Here is a 21,724-nt window from a genome sequence, read left to right as displayed (position 1 = left end):
AAATGTCTGGGTATGTCTTCATTGGCTTTTGAACAGTTTCAAAGAGCAGACATGAGGATTCATTAGCTCTTAGCACATATGAACCTGCTCCAAAGGCAGCCAAGAGAGTTGCCTAGCAACAGTGCATTTTGCATCTCTCATCATCCCCAAAGATGCTGCTGCAGCAGCAGCTAGGTCAAGCCTCTCATTAGCAACCTGACAAAGGGTTTCTATCTCCTATTTTACAAAATTATTTTTATTTCCAGGTGAAGCTCAAATATCTATGTATTATTCTTTCTGACAATGTATCCCCTTTCCCCTATTCCTTCATCTTCCCAACCCCCATTTCAACAGATATGTTTCAATGAACCCATCAAAATACCTGTAACAAAAGCAGACACTGAGAAATCTAACAGAATTTATATGCTTATGCACATCACTCTAACTGTTCCATATCTTTTGGGCAATAAAATAAGAAAGCTTTAGAAGAAACAGGGGGGAAAGATGCTGAAATCAAATAATGGAAGGAAGAGAAACTCAGGTATTTGACCTCAAAATTAACAACAGAAAAAAAATTATCCAAATCATTTGCAATATTATTGCTGAACACTTTGTTTCTTTCTTGTCCCCACAAAAACAAATCCCAACCATACAGCACAATAGCAAAAAGGCAGAAAATTCCAGAGTGGTAATAAATTGTAACAAATGGATTGACAGTTTATAACAAATATAATCCATTGGAAAGGAACTCTGGTTGCCACTTGAATAACTGTGTTATAAAGCTTCACCTCAGATCAATAGCTATTCATTAACTTCTGAAAATATTTCTTAAAATATTTACTGTTCAGTATGGTTGCCATGCAGAACTAAAAATATATATTCACATAATCCTCCTTATATACATTCAAAGGCCCTTAAAAGAAAATAAACAAAATAAGCAGATAGACTTTTCACTTCACGTATCTTAAAGTGCTTAATCTTGATTTCGACATAAACCACATCCACCCTGGTGTCTGGGCTTTCATGCTATCGTGAATTTCCCTATGGAAACTATTATAGAACGTGCATGTTACAAAACACAAAGTGTGGTCCTAATAGACACAGATTAAGAAGGGTGTAATGGGAAACATTTAAAGGCAATTGTTATCAAACCAAGTCAAATTAGGTAAATTTTTTAAGTGATCTGAAAGGAATAATGTGATTTTTCCCTGACACACCCCCACCACCCAATTTTTTTTTCCAATGTGCAAGCAGCAAAGAATGAATCTTCAGAAGGATTTCCCAGAAGGGTGTCATTTACCACTAAAATATTTCATTCCAGCAGTTGAAAGACCATAAAAGGGTGAATGTCCTCCAGAGTCTCTAATAACGGCAATAGATCTTGTGTTACTATTCACCAGTGACCTCTCAGTCAGGCGATTTAATTTTTCCCCCTACAGCATGGTTGGTTTCACACACAGTGTAATAACAGTTTTTGCACAACAAGACAATTCATCCGATTAGGAGGACTGTATTAAGTCTTTCATGAACAGCATGTGTCACTATAGCTTCAGCCAGGGTTTGATTTAAGACAGCATAGTATATGCATGCATGATTCTTCATTTTTCTGCTGTTTTAAAAATGATCCCAGGACTTTCTTTAGCAATTTTGCAGACCATTGCCTGAAACCTCCCTGGCTTCAAAAAGTAACTAAGAACTCATCAAATGTTCACTGAGCACTTTAAAACAGGCACCAAAAATTCTCTATCAAGCTAGTGAAATTCCACTATTGTCTCAAAGGGGAAAAACATGAAAAAGAACAGAATGGGCATACCTGATTATTGCAAATACTTTTTTTTTTTTTTTTTTGCTTCATGATATTTCATCAATTTATCATTAATTTTAAAGACATATGACATCACCAAGGAAAGCTTAAGCTAAAGTGAAATTCCACTATTGTCTCAAAGGGGAAAAACATGAAAAAGAACAGAATGGGCATACCTGATTATTGCAAATACTTTTTTTTTTTGCTTCATGATATTTCATCAATTTATCATTAATTTTAAAGACATATGACATCACCAAGGAAAGCTTAAGCTAAAGTGAATTTTGAGACTTCTACTTGTAAACCTCAGGAACACACACACACACACACAAATTTAAAGTGAAACCAAAGGAAAAGATGTCAATCAAACCCACCTTCTGGCAATCTCTACTATAGTAAATGGTTTGGCATTATCAATCAGTGCCCACTGAAGCCTAAACTTGAGATTATCTCCACATTTCTTACTCCCACACTGATGAGATTAGGAAGGTTAAATCCAGAATCTCTGTGGCAAAGGGCCACAATGGTAACCAACAGCATTCTCAGGGGTCCCCTTAACCTTACAACCTTTAATTGACGCTGATAGGCTTGGCTTCCCCACACCACTTCCATCTCTGAATCTGCTCACCCTAGGGGGCAATGTCAGCACTCCTTCAACACTGAGTTAGGGTGTCTTCACATCGAACAGGTCCCAAGGGGATTAACCTACTGCTCCATAGCAAGGAGCCCAAGTTTGCAAGATTAAGTTCTCTTTAGACTCTTGACGTATGTGAGATGCTCTCCTCTGTTCCACAATCCTTAGGATCCTGCTTCTTTCAATAGAGTCCTGTACACTCCTCTAAGCAGCCCTATCATAAGAGATCTGAAACAATTCCCCTAGAGTTATCTTGTCCATGTTCCCTATGTTCTGTCAAAGGGAACACTAACATATCTTTTACTTCAACAAATTCTAGATCCTATACTGCAGTACTCTCTCCTTCACTTCCACTATCAAAACAACTAGGCAGACCATCACTCCCTTTTCAATTTTTCAGGGAGTCACCAATTCACTGTATCCATTTGTCCACCCCAACTACAAGGGATACACATCAAGCTGAACTGGAGAGAGAGAGGCACAGGGGGCAGGTAGAAGGTAGGCTGAAGTCCCAGTCACTAGGCTTGAGATAAGGAGCTACCACTTGTGGCACTCATAACCCTCTAGCAACTTTGTCCAGCAATCCTCTCTCTTCTTTTCACCTGTCCTCTCATTTCCTAAAAACAAGGCATCTATAGTATTTCAAGCTGAAGGATAATTCCATAAGTCCACTTAAAGCAGATCAAGCTGCACCTCTACCATTAAAAACTGAATACAATTTGACACTAAATAAAGCAAAATGTCACCAGTATAATTATTATTAATAATAATTCACACTACTGGAAATAATGAAAGGAGGCAATATGGAATTAGAGAAAAATGTTAAAGAAATAAAATTCTATTACTTCCACATATATACTGTAACGAACTAATTAGCCAAGTGTTACCAAGTACCAGTCCCTGCTGATCTGTTAATGAATAGATAATTCGACCATTTTAAATCACCACATTCATTGTACCAAAGCAAGTGAGCAAATTCAAACTGCCTAAAAACAGTAGCTTCAACACCTGCTTCTGTTTTAACTCAGCCTGTATCAAATTACCCTGAGCTCTAAATTAATAGGATTTCATTTAATGAAATTTTACTGCAATCCAACCTAACCTAAACCCTGTCCCTGGACTCTACAGTGTTTCATCTATTAGTCTGAATAATATATGACAATATTGGAAAATAGTTTATTTGTTCTATGACAGAAGGTAGACACGTCTAATATATTTTGTGTTAATTAAGTCAACAACACACATATCAAAGCCCAAGAACTGTCCAAGGTTACTAGGAGGTAAAAACAAGTAAGACATAGTTTCCCTTGAGAAATTCCTTTTATGAATTCTAAATCTAATTGTATCTACTAAAAATTCCCTTTGAAGATAGCTTACATTCAGGATAACTACAGGACACTTCAAAAGGAAGTGTAAAGACATTTTGTCCTTACTCATCTTATTCAGCTTTAGTGCTACTTGATTCTCTAATTAAAAAAAAAAATCAAGTTATATATATTTTTACATCCTTGTTTTCTTTAGAGACAAAAGGAAAAATACACAAATTGTTTTAAATGTAGAAGTAATCCATTCTCACAAAAAAATGGTAACAAGCAAGAATGACAGGACATAGATTCCAAAAGTCCAATCAACACAGCACAAGCCTGCCAGGTAGAAATCATCCCAAATCACTTCTTAACTACCTGCGTGGCTCCACTTAGGTTGTAACCATGTCTACCCATTTGAAATACATTTACATCCGAGTGCCCAACTTCATTATATTAACTGTCCTGAAAACTTGCCTAACAGTCTATTATAACATCTATCGTGAAAAGCTCAAAACCGTCATTGGTCAGGTAGAAGCACTGTGTGCTCAACAGACAAACGGACTGCACTCGAGACTTCTGGCAAAGGAGTTAACACAGCTGTCCAACTTCAGGCATTCTGGGGTTGACTTTTCCCACCAAATCCACCAAATCATAACCCATCATTTCAATCACAGCTATCACATATCAGCATAATTGTGACTGTGTGTGACTGCCTTTCTTTGACTCTCCAACAAGAAAATTAAATCTGAAATACAATAGAAAAGTATTGCTGATGAAACTATGGTTCACAAAGAAAAGAACTAACACAGGACCTCCAGATATGTATTTTATTCCACTGTTTGCTCAAAAATGGTACTCAAGGAAGATCACGTAAACATCATGCATAAAATAAAAAAATGGCCCCTATTACGACTTTTTACAGGGTATATCCTGTCTTCCCCATGCATTATGAGTCCCTCAATAACTGTATTTGTATCCTAAATTCCAATTAAAATGTATATTCCAGGGCAGGCGTGGTGGCTCACGCCTGCAATCCCAGCACTTTGGGAGGCCAAGGCGGGTGGATCACTTGAGATCAGGGTTTTGAGATCAGCCCTAATTACACACATAATTTTATTTCTTTTCTTGAATTGATAATGGCCAGAACCTTCAGATGAATAGTAAAACTGATGTCAGACAGAATTTTTTCATTACTAATTTCAATGGAATTGCTTGCAAATCTGACTTAATCATTATAAAATCTCCTCTTTGTCCCATGTAAGGCCTTTCACCTTGTATTCTATATTATCTATCTTGGCTGAACATATTAAGAAATGCTGTGTCTGTTTGTTGTTTTTTTTTTTTTTTTTTTTTTTCTTTTGAGATGGAGTCTCGCTCTGTCACCCAGGCTGGAGGGCAGTGGCACTATCTCAGCTCACTGCAAGCTCCACCTCCCAGGTTCACGTCATTCTCCTGCCTCAGCCTCCCAAGTAGCTGAGACTACAGGCACCTGCCACCACGCCCGGCTAATTTTTTGTATTTTTAGTAGAGACGGGGTTTCACCGTGTTAGCCAGGATGGTCTCGATCTCCTAACCTCATGATCCACCTGCCTCGGCCTCCCAAAGTGCTGGGATTACAGGCGTGAGTCACCACGCCCGGCCCAAAACATGCTGTGTCTTCTTAATCATTTATCTAGCTTTTCATTTTCATCATTTAATTTTCAATTTCAGGTCTGTCTCTTGAAAACCGTACACAAGTGAATTTTTTAAACCCAATACGAGCCTTTCTTTGATAAGGGAATCTAATTCATTCATAGTAATTGTGGTAACAGGAATACTTGAACTAGCTCCTAAAATCTTATTTTATGCAATATTTGTCATTTTTAAACATTTCTTTTCCTTTTGTTATATTATTCAGAAATTATAGAAGACCGATTGTTACTAATAAGGTAACATTTAAGCTTGTTTTCCTATCGACATCTATAACTACTCAGTTCCCAAAAAACATTCTAGTCTATCATGTTCTCACTCTTCACACTATCAATACCACTATTCACCCCCAGCCACTTCCCATATTTTAATTAGCTAGGATTTTAGGTCCAGGGAGTTATCCTGTTTTATGTTTTATATAAACAATTATTTAACATTACTAATAAAATTTTCTGGAAATTTTGATATCATTCAATATTTCTTCACTGCTTGCTTAGATTCCTTTTCAATTTTGTATGAATATATTCTTGAGAGTAAGCAAAAAAATATTATTGAAATATTGAAACATTATCAAATTCTTACAAATCTAAAAAGGGCTTTATTGCCATTACTCACAAAAGATAGAATAATGGGAAGAAATATGCCAGGTTCAAAATTAGTTTTTTTCAAGAAACTGGAAGATAATCCTCCAATGTATTCCAATGCCCGGTGTGCTATTAATGAGAAATCTAAGGTCAATATAATTTTAAGTAAGTTTTTCTTCTCCTATTCTTCTTTGAAATCCCTTATGATTTTCTCTTTATCCTTGAGGTTCTGGAGACATATTTAGGTATTAATAAATCATTACTTGTGCTGCTTAGCTTTCAGAGGGTCCTAACAATCTGTAGCCTTCTGTCCTTTTTCAGCTTAGGGAAAGAGTTTTCCGGTGTGTTTTAAGTTTCTATCCTTCATTTTCTCTGTTTCTTTCACCCTGGAATTCCTATTAGAAAGTTGTTAGAACACCAAGTTGACTCTCATTGTCTTCACTTTTTCAATTTCATCTTTTTGCTCTATATTATGAAATATTTAGATGAATATTTTACAATCTCCATAATAATACAAATCTAATCTAATCTAATCTCCATAGACAAACTATAGCAATCACATTTTTAATTTCTGAAATCTCTTGTTTTCAAATTTCTTCTTTCTCTTAGTAGCATTTTTATATACAATACAAAAACATATATACAGTATCTTTCCAACATCTCTTAGGACATAAATCGTTTTTACATTACCTCCTGCTCCCTAAGTTCTCTTACTTCTAAAGACAGAAGCTCTGGTTAGTCACGTTGTTAAATTTTCTCTTAAGTCTGGTGAGCCTTAACTATTCATTTATATTTATGAATCAAGGCCAAGCTGGTTGCAGGGAGCTGGCACGGTTTAATTCAAGAGATATAAATAAATGTTTCCTATAAATAAGATTGTCCTTTGATTTGAAGGGCTGACTGTGGAAGGGTCGAAGAATGATGAGGCATGTAAACTTGCTGCTCCACTTCAGGTTGTCTGGCCATGGTACAAGTATGTAGAGGACCAATCCCCACTTCGCCCTTCCCTCTCCACTAAATAAATAAGCAAAATTTTGTTCTAGCAATGATGGACTTCAATGTATTTTCCCTTGAGCAAAATTCCTCCTACCTATTATGAAATTCAAAGCTACCACAAAGTCTGCTCTGATTCCCTTCTCACAGTCCTTCAACAACACCAGAAGCTCATCCCTTGGAGAGTTTCAACCAGAAACAAACCTACTAGTCCCTGATATCAGTTGGAAGCAGATAGACTCCACTGTTCTGAATGCAGTTTTGGACCCCTTCTCCTCAAACTCCACCCCATCCTTTCTGATGCTTGCTGTTCAGTGACACACCCAGACAAACGGATTTTGTTTCAGTACATCAGTAAGTATCACACTGGTAGGGGTTTAACTGAAAAGTTACAATTCCTTCAATGAGAACTGTCAGTCATTTCTAATCTGTAGACCAATCAGAAGTAACGGCCCAATATTAACACCCAGGAGTCCCAAGAAATTAACACAGAATTACTTCCCTGTGTATAAACTCTAGGCTTTTTGCACACAACCAGGAAAACACAAAAGGGATCAAATGCCAGTTGAAAGCTTTTTATCCTACAGATATATATGTAAGGTTTACAAAGAAGAAATAAACACATTGCCACAGGATGGGGTACATGCAACTTGACCTTGTATTTTGGTTGTGTTTCTCTTCACCTAATTGCTCCATGCTGGCACGCTCATCCCAATTTTTCTCCAGGCATAATCGATGCTATGGCTACCAGGGAACAGTAGTATACTACTTCTTATCTATCAAGCTATTTATTAAAAGTACTGTACATTCTGGTTTCTTTTTGCTGGTGTGAAGAACACAGGAAGCCAACTGACTTCAGGGGGTAGCAATTCATAGAATTCAGTAACAACAGAACAAAGTACAAAGTGTCCAAAGACTCTTTGTGCAAGTTCTTTTATAGAATATATTTTCTCTTTTTCTCACAGCAGTAACTTACAGATCATTAAATTTCACACATTTCCTATTCATTTTCCATGTTAAAATATGGCTTATGACCCTGAGTAGAACTATCACAGGATTCTGCCCTATAACTCAACTTTTACTATTTGATAATATATGACTTTTCAAAGACCAGCAAGTCATGGCCCATGAACCTAGTCACATAAGTGATTTCAAATGGATCAAATGTGTACACTTTTACACATGGAAAAAAACTGAAGCTCTGAAAATGTCACAAAGAATAAAATAATTGAAGATTGCAACTGTTCCCATTATGCAAGACCTTTAACTAGACTTAACAACCAAAATGTAAAAAGAAAATAAAATACCTCAGTGTTGTAAGATGCAAGTAAAAGCAAAGCAAAATAAATAAGCATGACTCTATTCCCACTTCCAAATAAGAGAAAAACAAGCAAGCAACAAGAATTTGAAAGAGGCACTGAGTTTTGCAAAACTCAATTTGTTAAGACCATCATTGGGGATAGATTTTAAGGAAGGAACCTATGGTTCTCTAAAATCAAATTTATGAGCTTTTGCTCTTTGGCATATTCTATTTTATAATCAGTCAAAAAGAAATTGATATACCTTACACATAGTATTTAGAGTTATTCCATTGAAGGTGAGATACTAAACTATTTACACTTTTATTTTAGACCAACTCAACCTATTTAAAAATTACTCATCTTTGTGGTTGATGTTCAATTCAGATACCTAAGCAGTTAATCTTACCAAAAACCCTTAAACCTCATGGATAGAAACGTAGGAGGAAAACACAGTTTCTCAGGTCTTAAAACCACAAACAAATAGCCTTGATTTCCAAAACAATATAATCTTTCGTCAGGTATTCCCTCTACAAATATTTATCAGATACTATGAAGCATCCTATAAGGCTTCTACACACCAGGTGTCCAGAGGCTGCCAGAGACTTCAGGCAGCCTGAGCTAAGACAACTAACTGGCTGCCAGAATGCTGAGAGGGGATAATATCTCAGCACACCTACCACATATACCACATTTCAGTGTCCCCCAAAAGACAAACTGAGAAGTTCTGTTTTACATTTTTTGCCTATTCAGCACATTCAGCACATTCCCACTTCTATGAGCAGTACACTATCTATTCTTCCTTTGGGGGACCATCTCACCCCATTCCACATGAACCTGATGGCAGAAACAATTTTAGGACCTGATACTTCACCTACTTCTATTCTACCCAGGATGGCCAAGTAAAGTGCCCCATTATCCCATCATGATGGTTGGTCCAATGTAAACACATGACCTAAGCAAGGCCAATCTGAGCATTCTTTACTTCTCTCTTCCTTTTGAATTTTGAATATAAGCTTATAAGGCTTTGGGCTTCCAGCAAATTCACAGAGGAAAGAAACTGTAGCTTGAAAATACTGTCCAGACCATGAATGTCCTAAACACTAGAGGTTAACAAAAACTAGAAGAAAGGATTTTGAATGTTTCCAACATGTACACACAAAAATGATAAACATTTAAGGTGATGGATATACTATTATTAATTACCCTGATTTGATCACTGCAGATTTTATACATATATCAAAATATCATTCTGTATTCCATAAGTATGTACAATTGTTAATTGTGAACTAAAAATAAAGGGGAAAAAACATTTTAGGGCAGTTTAAGATGGGTTTCTGTTACTTATAGAATTTGATCATGCTTGATCAAATTTCCTGTGTGTGTGTATAGATAGATGCAATATATGTTTTATATCAGTGGTGTAGACAGAACAAGGTAACCCACTGTATAACTTCAACGGAATCCTTCTTTAGATAATCTCCAGGCATTATCTGCATTAACTATTCTAGCGATTATCCTACCAAGTGTCAACACTGAAAGAAAACATTGGTTAGAATTAGGATCACTATAGAAAATACAAGGAGAGATAAAGCAGAAAGCAAGTTAAACTGATTCACATTATGCATACACCATGAAACAAAAGTATTTTGAGTACATTACAAATCCACTTGCAGAATCAGAACAGATGAGGTCAGAGTGAAAACTTTTTGTGAGATATCAGCAGTTGTTTACACAACAAAAAGGAATGAGTACAACAATTTGAGGATAAAAAGGAATTCCAAATACATTAACTTCATTATTTGTATTTTTTTGTTTTTTTGTTTTGTTTTTTTTTCCTTTGAGACAGAGTCCCAGGCTGAAGTGCAGTGGCATGATCTCGGCTCACTGCAACCTCCACCTCCTGAGTTCAAGCAATTCACCTGCCTAAGCCTCTTGAGTAGCTGGGATTACAGGTGCACTTCATTGCACCCGACTAACTTTTGTATTTTAGTAGAAACAAGGTTTTGCCATGTTGGCCAGGCTGGTCTCAAACTCTTGACCTCAAGTGATCCGCCCACCTCAGCCTTCCAAAGTGCTGGGCTTACAGGCATAAGCCACTGCACTCACTTAACTGCATATCTCAAATAAACACATTTACCCCTTTTCTACCATCGAAGTTTTTCCTCTAGGAACACATCACTTTTCCACTGGGAGACGGAAGGTTTCTTCATCATTCTTGAAAAGAAACCCAAGCACAGATACTAATAAACAGAGGATAACAAAAATGTCAAAACTACTTGGTTAGAAAACCTTTCCTTTATAGGAAATGCATTCTAGAGATTCTATCAATTGGAGAAAAAGAAAGTCACAGGTTATTATGCTAAATATGTGGTTAGTGTAAAAGGCTGGGGAAAGAAGTCTTATTAACGCCTGACTGCTTTCTCATTATATCCTAAGTTCTGTGCAGATAGGAAGAAAAATTGTTTACCCTCATATCCTAGCATGCAGATCTGTACCATATACATAGCAAAGAGTCCATATTTTTTAGCTTATTAAATGACTCAATAAAGATAGTATCAAACTGCAAGAAGTTAAAAAGATATTAATGTCTATTGTATAGGCTCCCTTATCCTGAACTGATTAATCTGTGTCCACTTTAAATGATCAACATTAGAACTAATGGATATGTATCTTGGAATAGGTTCCAAGAGTTGGCAAAAGCATTACAAAAGAGCAAATCCACCAAAAAATTGGAAGAACCAGAATAGCACCATGTGCAGATTTCCTTACAAAGTATGCTTTCATTTAAAACATGTTTGCATCATTAAGTATACATCAACTCAGAGTAAGGAAAAAGAAGAAAAAAATGGAAGGATAAAGATAGCAAAAAAAAAAAAAAAAGAATCATCAACCCATAATTTAAAACTCTGCTACAAATAATCCACAAAGCAGGAATCATCTACAATTCCAATGATTAAGCTTTCTTCTCATTATTGTTCCATCATTCTCTTGCTTTACCTGGGAGGAATCTGCTTGGGCTAATTCTGTAGTGACCTTCAGTATTTGGTGAAGATTCTGTCCTTTGTCTTCAACAAGGAGGTGAGCCAGCAGAAGAAAAGCAGGCACAGGGATCACACTAGTAATAGGAAGCAATGACTCTACTGAAGCCAACCAGTCATTTGCAGCAGATGAGTCTCTCATTACTTCAAGAATCGTCCAGGCTGTAAATATTGAACCATACATACTGGTTACAGGGCACGCAAGCTTGTAGGAGAGCTGAAAAATAAAGACAAGAGAGGCATAAATAAGTGAGATAAATATATTTGTCAGAAATATATTTTTGGCATTCGTATATTTCATTGTAAGATATCACTCCTTCCAAAATATGAATACAAATTGAATTACTGCCAAAATCTTCTCTGCACATAATTGAGGTAATAGGATTACACAAAGAGAAAAGAGTTGTTAGATGGAACTCTAGAAGAGTTTTATCACAACTTTCCCTCATATTTACCATTCATTCCCCATTAAGGCAGAAAATACGAATCAATATACAAGATCCAGAGGCAACTGTGTTTGGAAAAAGCTATTATCACTAAAAAAGTATTCACCAATGAGAAGAAAGATAAAAAAAAAAAAAAAAATACTGTATTTGCCCAGCTCCAGGCCCTACGCAGAAGCAGTTTGGGGCAGATGGCAGACTTGGACTGAGGACAATTCATTTCTGTAACAGACAGTACGCTGATAGGAACAAAGTTGGTTCAGCTGGAGCCTGGGAATTCATTAATAATTGTAACTTGTGCAATAGGAAATGGCCTGACAGCTCTAAGCTGAAACAATACCCAGAGATGATATTATCCTAAATTAATCTGAGAAATGGCTCCTCGCAGAAATAAAGTAGTGCAGACAGGGCCAGAGGGTAGCCAAGGTGAGCTCTGTAAATAAACAACTCAGGAGAAGTCACAGACGTTAAAGAATCATTAGACACTGCTTGCTAATAAAGTAATTCAAATCATGTAGAGTGCTTTGTGACAGATTAGAAATCTCTAGATTATAACTGTCTGGTCAATAGAGGCTGACTTATATGAATCAGGATAACAATTGAAAGGATGGAAAGTAAAAGTTAAGCTTTATAAAATTTTTAAATAACAGCTTTATTGAGATATAATTTGCATACTATAAAAGGCACCCTTTTAAAGTTTATGACTTATTAGATTTTAGCAATTCATTTCTAGAACTGTGTAACCATCATCACTATCTAAATTTAGAACATTTTCATCAACCCACACAAAAATCCCATACCCATTGATAGTCACTCCTTATTCCCCCAACCCCACCTCCAGCCCTTGGCAACCACGACTCGACTCTGGTTCTATACTGGCCATTTCAAATAGGAAACACATAATATGTGGTCCTTTGTGACCAGCTTCTTTCACTTAGCATGTTTTCAAGGTTCATCCATGTTGTTACTTGTATCAATAATTCATTTCTTTTTATTGTCAAATAATATTCCATTGTATGGATACACCATATTTTGTTTATCCATTATCAATTGATGGATATTTGGGTTGTTTCCACATTTTGGCTCTAACGAATAATGATGCTATGAACACTCCTGTAAAAGTTTTTGTGAGGTTATAAGTATTCAATTTTCTTGAGCATATATCTAAGAGTAGATATGAAATGTCTTTGACAATTAAATGTCACAGTAAAAACAAATGAGGAAGCTCTCACTGTATTGATATAAAAAGATTCCCCCAAGTGAAAATATAAGATACAGATACTACGACTGGAGTGCTATCGATTTTTTTTTCAAAGAGAGTGAGGAGAAAAAGAAAATATACTTGTAGTTGTTTGCATATGCAAAGAAAAGTATGTGGACAAATACAGAAGAAATTAGTAACCACTAAATCATCTTCTGTTTTGGAGAGTGAGAACTGGACAGCTGGAATCAAAGGCAAGAAGGCAGCATTCATTATATGCAATTTTCTACTGTCTGAACCATTTGAATATACTACTATTTCAAGAAAATTACAAATTTTAAAAATTAAATAATATCTAAATTTATGTAGGTCCAGCTCTCTAAGAATATTTTTTTTTCCCAAGAAGAAGGAATTCATTAACAACCATGGCCAAGTTTTTTAGACTAATGACAAACACCATAAAATTTAAAGGGCCAGGACTTCAGCACAGCCATACCAGCTATCAGCCATTACGCAATTTTTCTAAGCCTTACTTTACTCGTTTGTAAAATTTAAGAAACGACTACTTTCCTGCTTAGGTTGTAATATCTATAAAACACCTAGCACAGTGCCTGAAGTTGCAAAATAAAGGGAAATAGTATTGCTGTCATCTTCAGAAGAGAAAAATAAAACTCATGCAAATAAATATAATTTGGAAATTACCATGAACCACAAGTTGAGTAAAAGCAACAATATAACAGGGACATGTAAGAGGAAACAATGAAACAGAAAGCAATCCTAGGTTACTTGAACTGTTATGTCCAGGTTTAGGCTCTTAAGTTTGTTTGTTTGTTTGCCTAAGGTTAGAGCAGCAGGAGAAATTGTCCCATTGAGTGACAGCTGCCACTGGCACAGTCCCAGGGCAAGGATGCAATCAAGAGTTTTCTCTCAGCACCAGCTACCAAATCCTGGCCCCATAGCCTGAGGGAGGACCTGTGAAAGTGCTAGTAAGCTTTGCTTTTAGAGGAGAAAGTAGGTGTTTAAAAATAAAAGGTTTATGTTACATGAATTATATACCAATAAAAAATAAATCACAGAAAAATACATTTAAATAAATACTGGGTGGTTGTAAGACATCTTTTATAGGTATAAAATAACTGAGAATCTTTATTTTAAAAAGCATTTAATAAAAATGTGCAGGTACATTAAGTAGTAACAATAAGACATCTGATAGTACTTCGTTGTCAAAATAGGTCTGAAAAAGAAATTGTGAACAATATTGATTTTCATTAACTGTAAAGAATGGCATTAATCTATAATAGTGACTAAAACAGGCTTAACAAAAGTAGAGAGTGGGTATAGGAACTCAAACTTATAGACCCTTAAAAGTAAGATAGATTTTTGCTAGAGGATATCACTCACTCACCAGTCAAGCACTATGAAGACTCTAGCACTATGAAGACCACGATGAAGACTCTAGACATGAGTTGAGAGATTTGGGAGTGGTTTATTATAACCAAGAGATAACACACCATCCTCAGTCCCGCGTCTTTCAGAAGATGATGATAGAAGCACATCTAAGACTTACTAATTCCTAAGTTTCAACCAGAAGTCTAAAAAAAGTTTATTCAATATACTACTAATTCACAGTTTGTTTCCCTGTAAATCTGAAATACAACTGTTATTTACTCCCAAGTTCAGCACAAAGATGATAAAATATTGTGCCAAAAAAAAAAACAAAGAAAGAAAACAAAACAAAAGTGCTGGTAACAGGATATAGGCTCTAGAATCAAACAAAATCTGAACTCCAACTCTACCCTTCACTACCTGCGTAATCCAGACAAATTAACTTCTCTAATCTCAGTTTCCTAGCTTGTAAAATAAGTATTTTAAGAATACCATCAGTGAAATGCAAAACAAAACCACAATGAAATATCACTTTACACCTACTAGGATGGCTAAATCAAAACGATAGACAGTAACAACAGTTGGCGAGGACGGGGAGAAATTTGAACCCTCACACACTGCTGGTGGGAATGTAGAATAGTGCAGCCCCTTTGGAAAACAATCTGTCCATTCCCCCCAACAGTGAAACATAGAGTAATCACCTTATCTAGCAATTCTACTCCTCAGTATCTACTCGAGAGAAATGAAAACATGTGTCCACACAAAAACTGATACATGAATGGTTATAGCAGCACTAGAGCCAAAAAATGGAAAAGAGCCAAAAATTCATCAACAAAAGAACAGGAAAGTAAATATAAGGTATCCATACAATGGAATATTAGTCAGCTCTAAGAGAAAATGAAGCACTGCTACATGGCACATGCTACAACATGGACAAACCTTGAAGACATTATACTAAGTGAAAAAAGCCACTCACAAAGGACCACATATTGTATGATTATATTTGAAGGAAATGTCCAGAATAGGCAAATCCATACAGAGATAGTGAGCAGATTAGAGACTGCCTAGCCTGAAGGATGAAGAAAAAATGGGGGAATTAGGGAGTGATGACTACTAGTGCAGGGGTTTCTTAGGGTAATAAAAATAAAAATATTCTAAAGTTGATTGTGGTAATGAATATATAATGCTGTGAATATACTAAAAGTCATTGAATTGTACACTTTAAATGAGTGAAGGGCATATGTGAATTACATTTCAATAAAGCTATTAAAAAAGAATTGGGTTCCCACTGCATGACAGTAAGTTATTTACCTTCTTTATGCCTCAGGTAACTCTTGGGTAGAATGAGATCAATAATTTTACCTACTTCAAAGAGTGTGAGACAAAATCAAATTAGTTAGTACAAGCCAAAGTGCTTAAAACGACGCCTGCACATATGAAGTGCTCAATAAACAACCCCATGAAGGTGGCGTTTTGTTACCCACTTTACCAGGGCCCAGATACCACAGAGATTGTCACTAGTCCAAGGCCACACAGCTGGAAATAGATTTAAAAAAAAAGAAAAGATACTTATTTCATAGTTATTGTAAGAAATATGAGTTGGCCCACATAATAACTCCTAGCATACCGCACATGTTCAATAAATGTTAACTTTAGCTATAAGTAGGACAAGGACAATTCCTTGCAAATTTTATGATTTTTAAGAAACAAATATTCTGCTTCCTTTATACTACTTCAAAGCAATTTCAAATAAAATCTACTTGGCAAAGCTTTATTACCAAAGACCCAAAAGTACCATATTTAATTTTTAAAAACACACATAAGAATGAATAAACACATGGTAGACCCCAGCTCAGTCAAGCTGTCTCTAAATTGTTCTGCTGACTAAAACAGTTCCATAGAGATGAATTTTGCCTCCTGTACAACTACAAGAATTTAACTTTTAAGTCTTCTTTTCCACTTCATCTCACCCATCCACCCTTACTCCCCTCCAAAAAAACTTTTCCAATTCTGTCTTACTTCCTGAGCCAGTTACTCAATGTGTTAACTCTCAGCTCCACACCCACCCTTCTTTGTCTATATGATCCTACAGTTGTGCCTTTTCAGCATTTCTCCTTTGCCCTCTGGTCTAATATTAGACCTTGTCAATAGAGAGCACAGGAGAGACATTGCAAGGAAAGGAAGAAGGGGCTTCTCTTCAGGTTCCTGTGTGCTTCTTTGATTTCTCCTACCACGGCTGCTAGGGACATGCAGGATATCCCAGAGGTGGCTTCTAGTGGACCAGCTCAGCCAATTCCAGCCTGCTCACACCACGACAAGTGGTTTCCTGTGGACCAGTTCTAGCCTATGCACCCCAGCAGACTATATCACCCAGTAGGCCTTCTCCACATTCTCTCCTACCAGGTCTCTCAGTGTTGTCTGGGGAGACCTTTTTAGTTCCTTCCTTGGGAACTCTGCCTTCGTCTTAGCTTAGAGGTAGTAGCTGCTCCCTACATGTACTACTGTAATATTCCTTAGACACTTTTTTTTATAAGTTTTTATAACTAAACACCTCTTACTAATAATTATTTGCATTAAGTTTTCCTTGTTCAAATTGCCAGTGTGTTTTCTCTTTCCTGACTGGAATCTGACTCATACACTGATGCAGTCTCTCTTTTATTCCCCACGTTCTCTTGTGGGAGTGGAGGGGAACAAGGAGGAAGCAGAATGTTTCAAGCCCCTTAGAATTTACAATTAGTGTTCAATATTTTTTTATTTTTTTAAATATTTATTTATTTATTTAATTTTGCCTGGGAAGAATGTAATAGGTAGTTTTAAATATCACATTTAATAGCCAAGATCACACCACTCTACTCCAGCCTAGGCAGCAGAGTGAGACTCCGTCTCAAAAAAAAAAAAAAAAAAAATCGAATAGTCAAATAATCTTGACTTGGGGAGGAGGCTGAGAATATTTGGCTGAGTCTTGAAGAATGAATAGTTCAGGTAGATGACATAAAACAGCATTCTGTACAAAAGCAAAGATTCAGGAAGAGACTTGAAGAGTTTCGGGCATGTTAAATTCATAAGTGTGACTGGAATGTAAAGTTCCAGATAGGAGCAGGAAAAAAAAGCCAACAGTAAAATGTGGCTTAATTTTTTTAAAACAGTGATCATATATCTACTGAAAGCCTCCTTAAAGCAGCACAGTATCATAAGGGCTATAAGATATTTATAGCCCTAATAGTAATTCTGCCCCTCCCCTTTACCAGCTGCTAAAGAGAAAGTCCAGATATTAGTGTTGATGAATAAGATTCACACACATCTGAGCAAATAGTAAACGAAGTACTTATGTATTAGAGTTGGGGTGATCCTCAGTAAATAACACGTGTGATTTAAAGGAATAGAACTCTTGCCCTGCCCCCACTCCCATTCAAGATCCAATCATTGTTCTATATGGGCAAACCAAGAGGTAAAGTAAAAAAGCTACTAGAATTTTTTTTTGTCAGATTTTGTACTCCTATTAGGGCTGATGCAAGAACTTCTCTCTCTTAATTCAAATCAAATACCTGTTTCAAGTTTTAAAGTTTTAGCCAAACAATTAGGATTTGGGAAGCTGTAGTATACATTCAATTTGCCTATAATTATTAGTCAGTTTCTGCTACATGCTCAAACAAGAAATAATAATGACTGGATTTGTGCTGCTGGAGCATTTAACATAAGAGGTATCTCTGCTTTTGCAGATGAAGCCACAACCATCACTCTAGTTTGTATTTACATAGTGCCTCTCTTCATGGAGATTTAAGATGCTTCGCCAGCTTCATCTTATTCAATCCTCATTTCATCCCCATAAGAGGAGTTGGAAAATAATGCTTCATTTTGATAAAGGCAAAACTCAAATATCATAACAAAAAAAGTCTGGCAAATCTAGGCCTAGAACCCAACCAATATCCAAACCATGACAATACTTGTACATTACTGTAACAGGAAAAGTGAGACTGAAAAAGCAGAAGGAGGAAGGCAGGATTGGAAAAGGAATGTGGCAGGCCTGTTGTCTTCCAGTTGGAGGCAGCAGAATAGGGGCATACACAGGGGACATCGAGAGTCATTATGCCAGGGAATATGGCAAGAGGTACCATATTAAATAAGGAAGTTTTAGTTCTTACTGATATCAGAAGTTTTAGTTCTTACTGATATCAGAAGTTTCAGGCATTTGAGGACTATTTCCTACCTTGGATTATCCCAGATCTAGCAATATGCTATACTTAACTAACAGTATAATTTTAAAAAATGATTCCATGTTAAAATATATTAGAGAAGCATCAGGTTAAATAGAATTAGTTCCTTTTCTGAAGAACCCTTCAGGATCTTTAACTAGTATTGTGCACTGGATTTTCAAAGAAGAAAAGATATAGCATTTCCAAACTTATTTCACGACAGGACTACTATCCCTTCTTATAGTCCAGAAGAATATGTTAAGATCTCCAACAGCATTACCTGACTGAAGATAAAGTCTGATAACAAACAGATGCTTCATCAGGAGGCAAGATTATCTGTATACCTAAATTCCACATCGACACTTTATTTAAGAGAAACAAGGATAGATTCATTACCTTTTGGTGGTCATCTCTGTAACATTCCTGCTGTATCATTTCCAAAAGGTTTAGAGCCAACAGCTGCCTAGAGGGACCTTCTTCATCCATAGATATACAGTCTTCCAAGGCAGTAGAAGATAGTATCTGCAGAATTGGCATCACTAACAGCAGAGAGGACTTTGGGATTTTCTGATCCTCAGTAACAGAGAGGAGCTTCAAAGCTATTCATCAAAATAATAACGCACGTTTTTAAAAATTAATACCACAGTCAAACAAAATGCAATTTTGCTTAAGAGTGATAAGCAAGAAAGTTTTCTTCCTTTTTACAACTGGGTCAGACACATAACTAGGATGATAAATTTTATCCTAAGATGAAATAAAAGGAGTATAAAGAAACTATTATATAGAATAAGCTGTTAATGTATGTAACTGAAAAATTGATGATACTCTTTTAGGTCAATATAAATTTTTTTAAAAACACAATTCAACATTTGTCCTTAATATCCTCTGAGATGCTAGTATTGCCCTCAGCAAACAGAGCTAAGAGACCAAGAATTCCTGGATCAGTGGATAACAAGGCCAACATACATGCTTCCTTTACAAATGCAGCTAAGAATCCTATTAGCAGATGCTTAAGTAAACAGCAAAGTGAAGCAGGACTGCCCTTCAGCTGTAATTGCTAAGAAGGAGATTGTGAAAGTCCCAAAGTCCAGAACCAAAATAACAACAACAAACAAACAAACAAAATTAGTGAATGGTTCTTTAATATGGAAACAACTTACACATCAGATACATACAGTTATGCAATAACTGAGTTACATGTAGAGTCTCTATTAACTGAATGAGTTAAGGCATAAATATACTTTTTTCACAATATTTTTTCAAAGTGATGTAATTAACCCTGATTTACTAAAAGATGTTATTCATGGGCTTCAAAGTTACATTATCAAAATATTCTACTGATTTCCCCACTACAGCAAAAATAATTCTTTAAGCCTTGAATCATGTCAATGAGTTGTCAGCATTTTATTTTACATCATCTGGAGGTCAAACCTTAACATGATATTAAGTACAAACACCTGTTACTCTAACACTACTAATTTACTTTTCTTGCCTAAATATTGGTCTTAATCTACAATTGTTTCTGATATCGTCTCTACTAAAAATCCATTATCTTTAATATAACAGGAAATGAAAATAATACCAATATTTTAATAGCCTCTATTATAAATCTGAATATTCCAGGCATTTTTATAAATTGCTATTCGTAATCAAGGCTACAGTTAACAATTACAGTGTAATATTACATTAATGTAAAAATAAACATACACATAAATCTTTTAAATTTGGAATAATCAATATTCTCTTGGTGATCCTATTTCTTTGAATACTCTTTCCCCACAGCTCTTCCTTACTTTCCGACAAGACATATTGGCTTAGCAGTGCTCAGTACAGTTTATTCACTCTAAGGTAACTTTAAGTCAGAGACGTTGGTTTACGAGACAAAGAAAAAGTCTGCTAACCAGCAAATAATGAAAGTATTGAGTGTTTGATATTGTATTATCTTTCTCTTACACATGAACCACAATATAAGAACATAGCTTCAGAATTTGAAATGTAGTTTTCGGAGGCTTTAGAATTTGTTTGTCAAAAAACAAAATCCATTCATATGAAATGTCTAGAAAAGGCAAATCTATAGAGACAAAAAGCAGATTAGTGTTTCTCTGGGGCTGAGGGTGAAAATGAGGATTAACTACAAATGGTCACAAGAAATTTTGGGCGGATGATGGAAATATTCTAAAACTAAATAGTGGTGCTGGTTGCACAAATCTATAAATTTACTAGAAAACACTTTATTCTGAATTTTATGGTACATAAATTACACCTCAATAAAGCTGTTTTAAAAAATAAAACTACAGCTGTCAGAAGTACCAGCACTGGTAAATTATACCTATGGGAAGATCCCACGTGCACTGCTATAAGAAAAAGGCAAAAACGGGATCAGACTGTGGAGGGAAGGCATAAGTAAACATAAAGCCAGTGGCCAAATGCAGGGTAGGAATCAAAGCCTAGGAGGCAAGGATCCCCTCCATGTGCTAAAGCTATTTCCAAGACACGCTGTAGGTGAAAGAGCAATTCACTCCCAAAATCATGAATTAAAATGCCCAGAAGAATGAGCTATATAATAAGTATTTATCTCACACACTTTTTCTTTTCTTTTTTTTTTTTTTTTTTTGAGACAGAGTTTCGCTCTTGTTGCCCAAGCTGGAGTGCAATGGCATGATCTTGGCACACTACAACCTCTGCCTCCCAGGTTCAGGTGATTCTCTTGCCTCAGCCTCCCAAATCACTGGGATTACAGGCGTGCACCACCACGCCCAGCTAATTTTTTTTGTATTTTTAGTAGAAACAGGGTTTCACCATATCAGCCAGGCTTGGTCTCGAACTCCTGACCTCAGATGATCCACCCACCTCAGCCTCCCAAAGTGCTGGGATTACAGGCATGAGCCACCACGCCTGGCCTCTCATGTACTTTTTAAAAATAAGAATGGCAGTATATTAACATATACTGGCACTACACAGCATAATTTAGAGCTCTCATTGTTATGTGGATTATTTTGGATCAGACCAAGTAAAGTGAGGCAACACCAATGTAAAAGCCACATTTTAAAAGTATGACTTGTTTACCAATCTGCCAGATAGGGCAACTAGCTTCTTTACCACATTCTTCTTAACTAGAACATTTTTGCCTCTCTTGGCCCCCTCCTTCACTTTTCTTTAAATCAATACTGGA

The 21,724-nt window shown here is 36.1% G+C and overlaps 1 protein-coding gene and 1 non-coding gene across 6 annotated transcripts in view; both read right to left on the bottom strand.

Moving 5' to 3' along the window:
- FOCAD (focadhesin) overlaps positions 1-21,724 on the bottom strand; it is a 315,881-nt gene that overhangs the window by 194,797 nt on the left and 99,360 nt on the right. For all 5 annotated transcript variants that reach the window (XM_017949827.3, XM_021927475.2, XM_031654276.1 and 2 more), the window contains 2 exons: positions 18,949-19,151; positions 11,289-11,546 (listed from right to left, as the gene is read on the bottom strand). In XM_017949827.3, the coding sequence (XP_017805316.2) occupies positions 11,289-11,546; positions 18,949-19,151 (461 nt within the window). The remainder of the gene's footprint in view (positions 1-11,288; positions 11,547-18,948; positions 19,152-21,724) is intronic.
- LOC116270159 lies at positions 13,832-13,960 on the bottom strand. Its single transcript, XR_004178087.1, has one exon. It is a non-coding gene; the product is annotated as a small nucleolar RNA SNORA30/SNORA37 family (small nucleolar RNA).

The sequence above is a fragment of the Papio anubis genome, chromosome 13 (assembly GCF_008728515.1).
Source record: "Papio anubis isolate 15944 chromosome 13, Panubis1.0, whole genome shotgun sequence".
Taxonomy (NCBI): Eukaryota; Metazoa; Chordata; class Mammalia; order Primates; family Cercopithecidae; genus Papio; species Papio anubis.
Note: the sequence above shows the minus strand (reverse complement) of the source record. Positions and strands in the feature narration are given on the sequence as shown.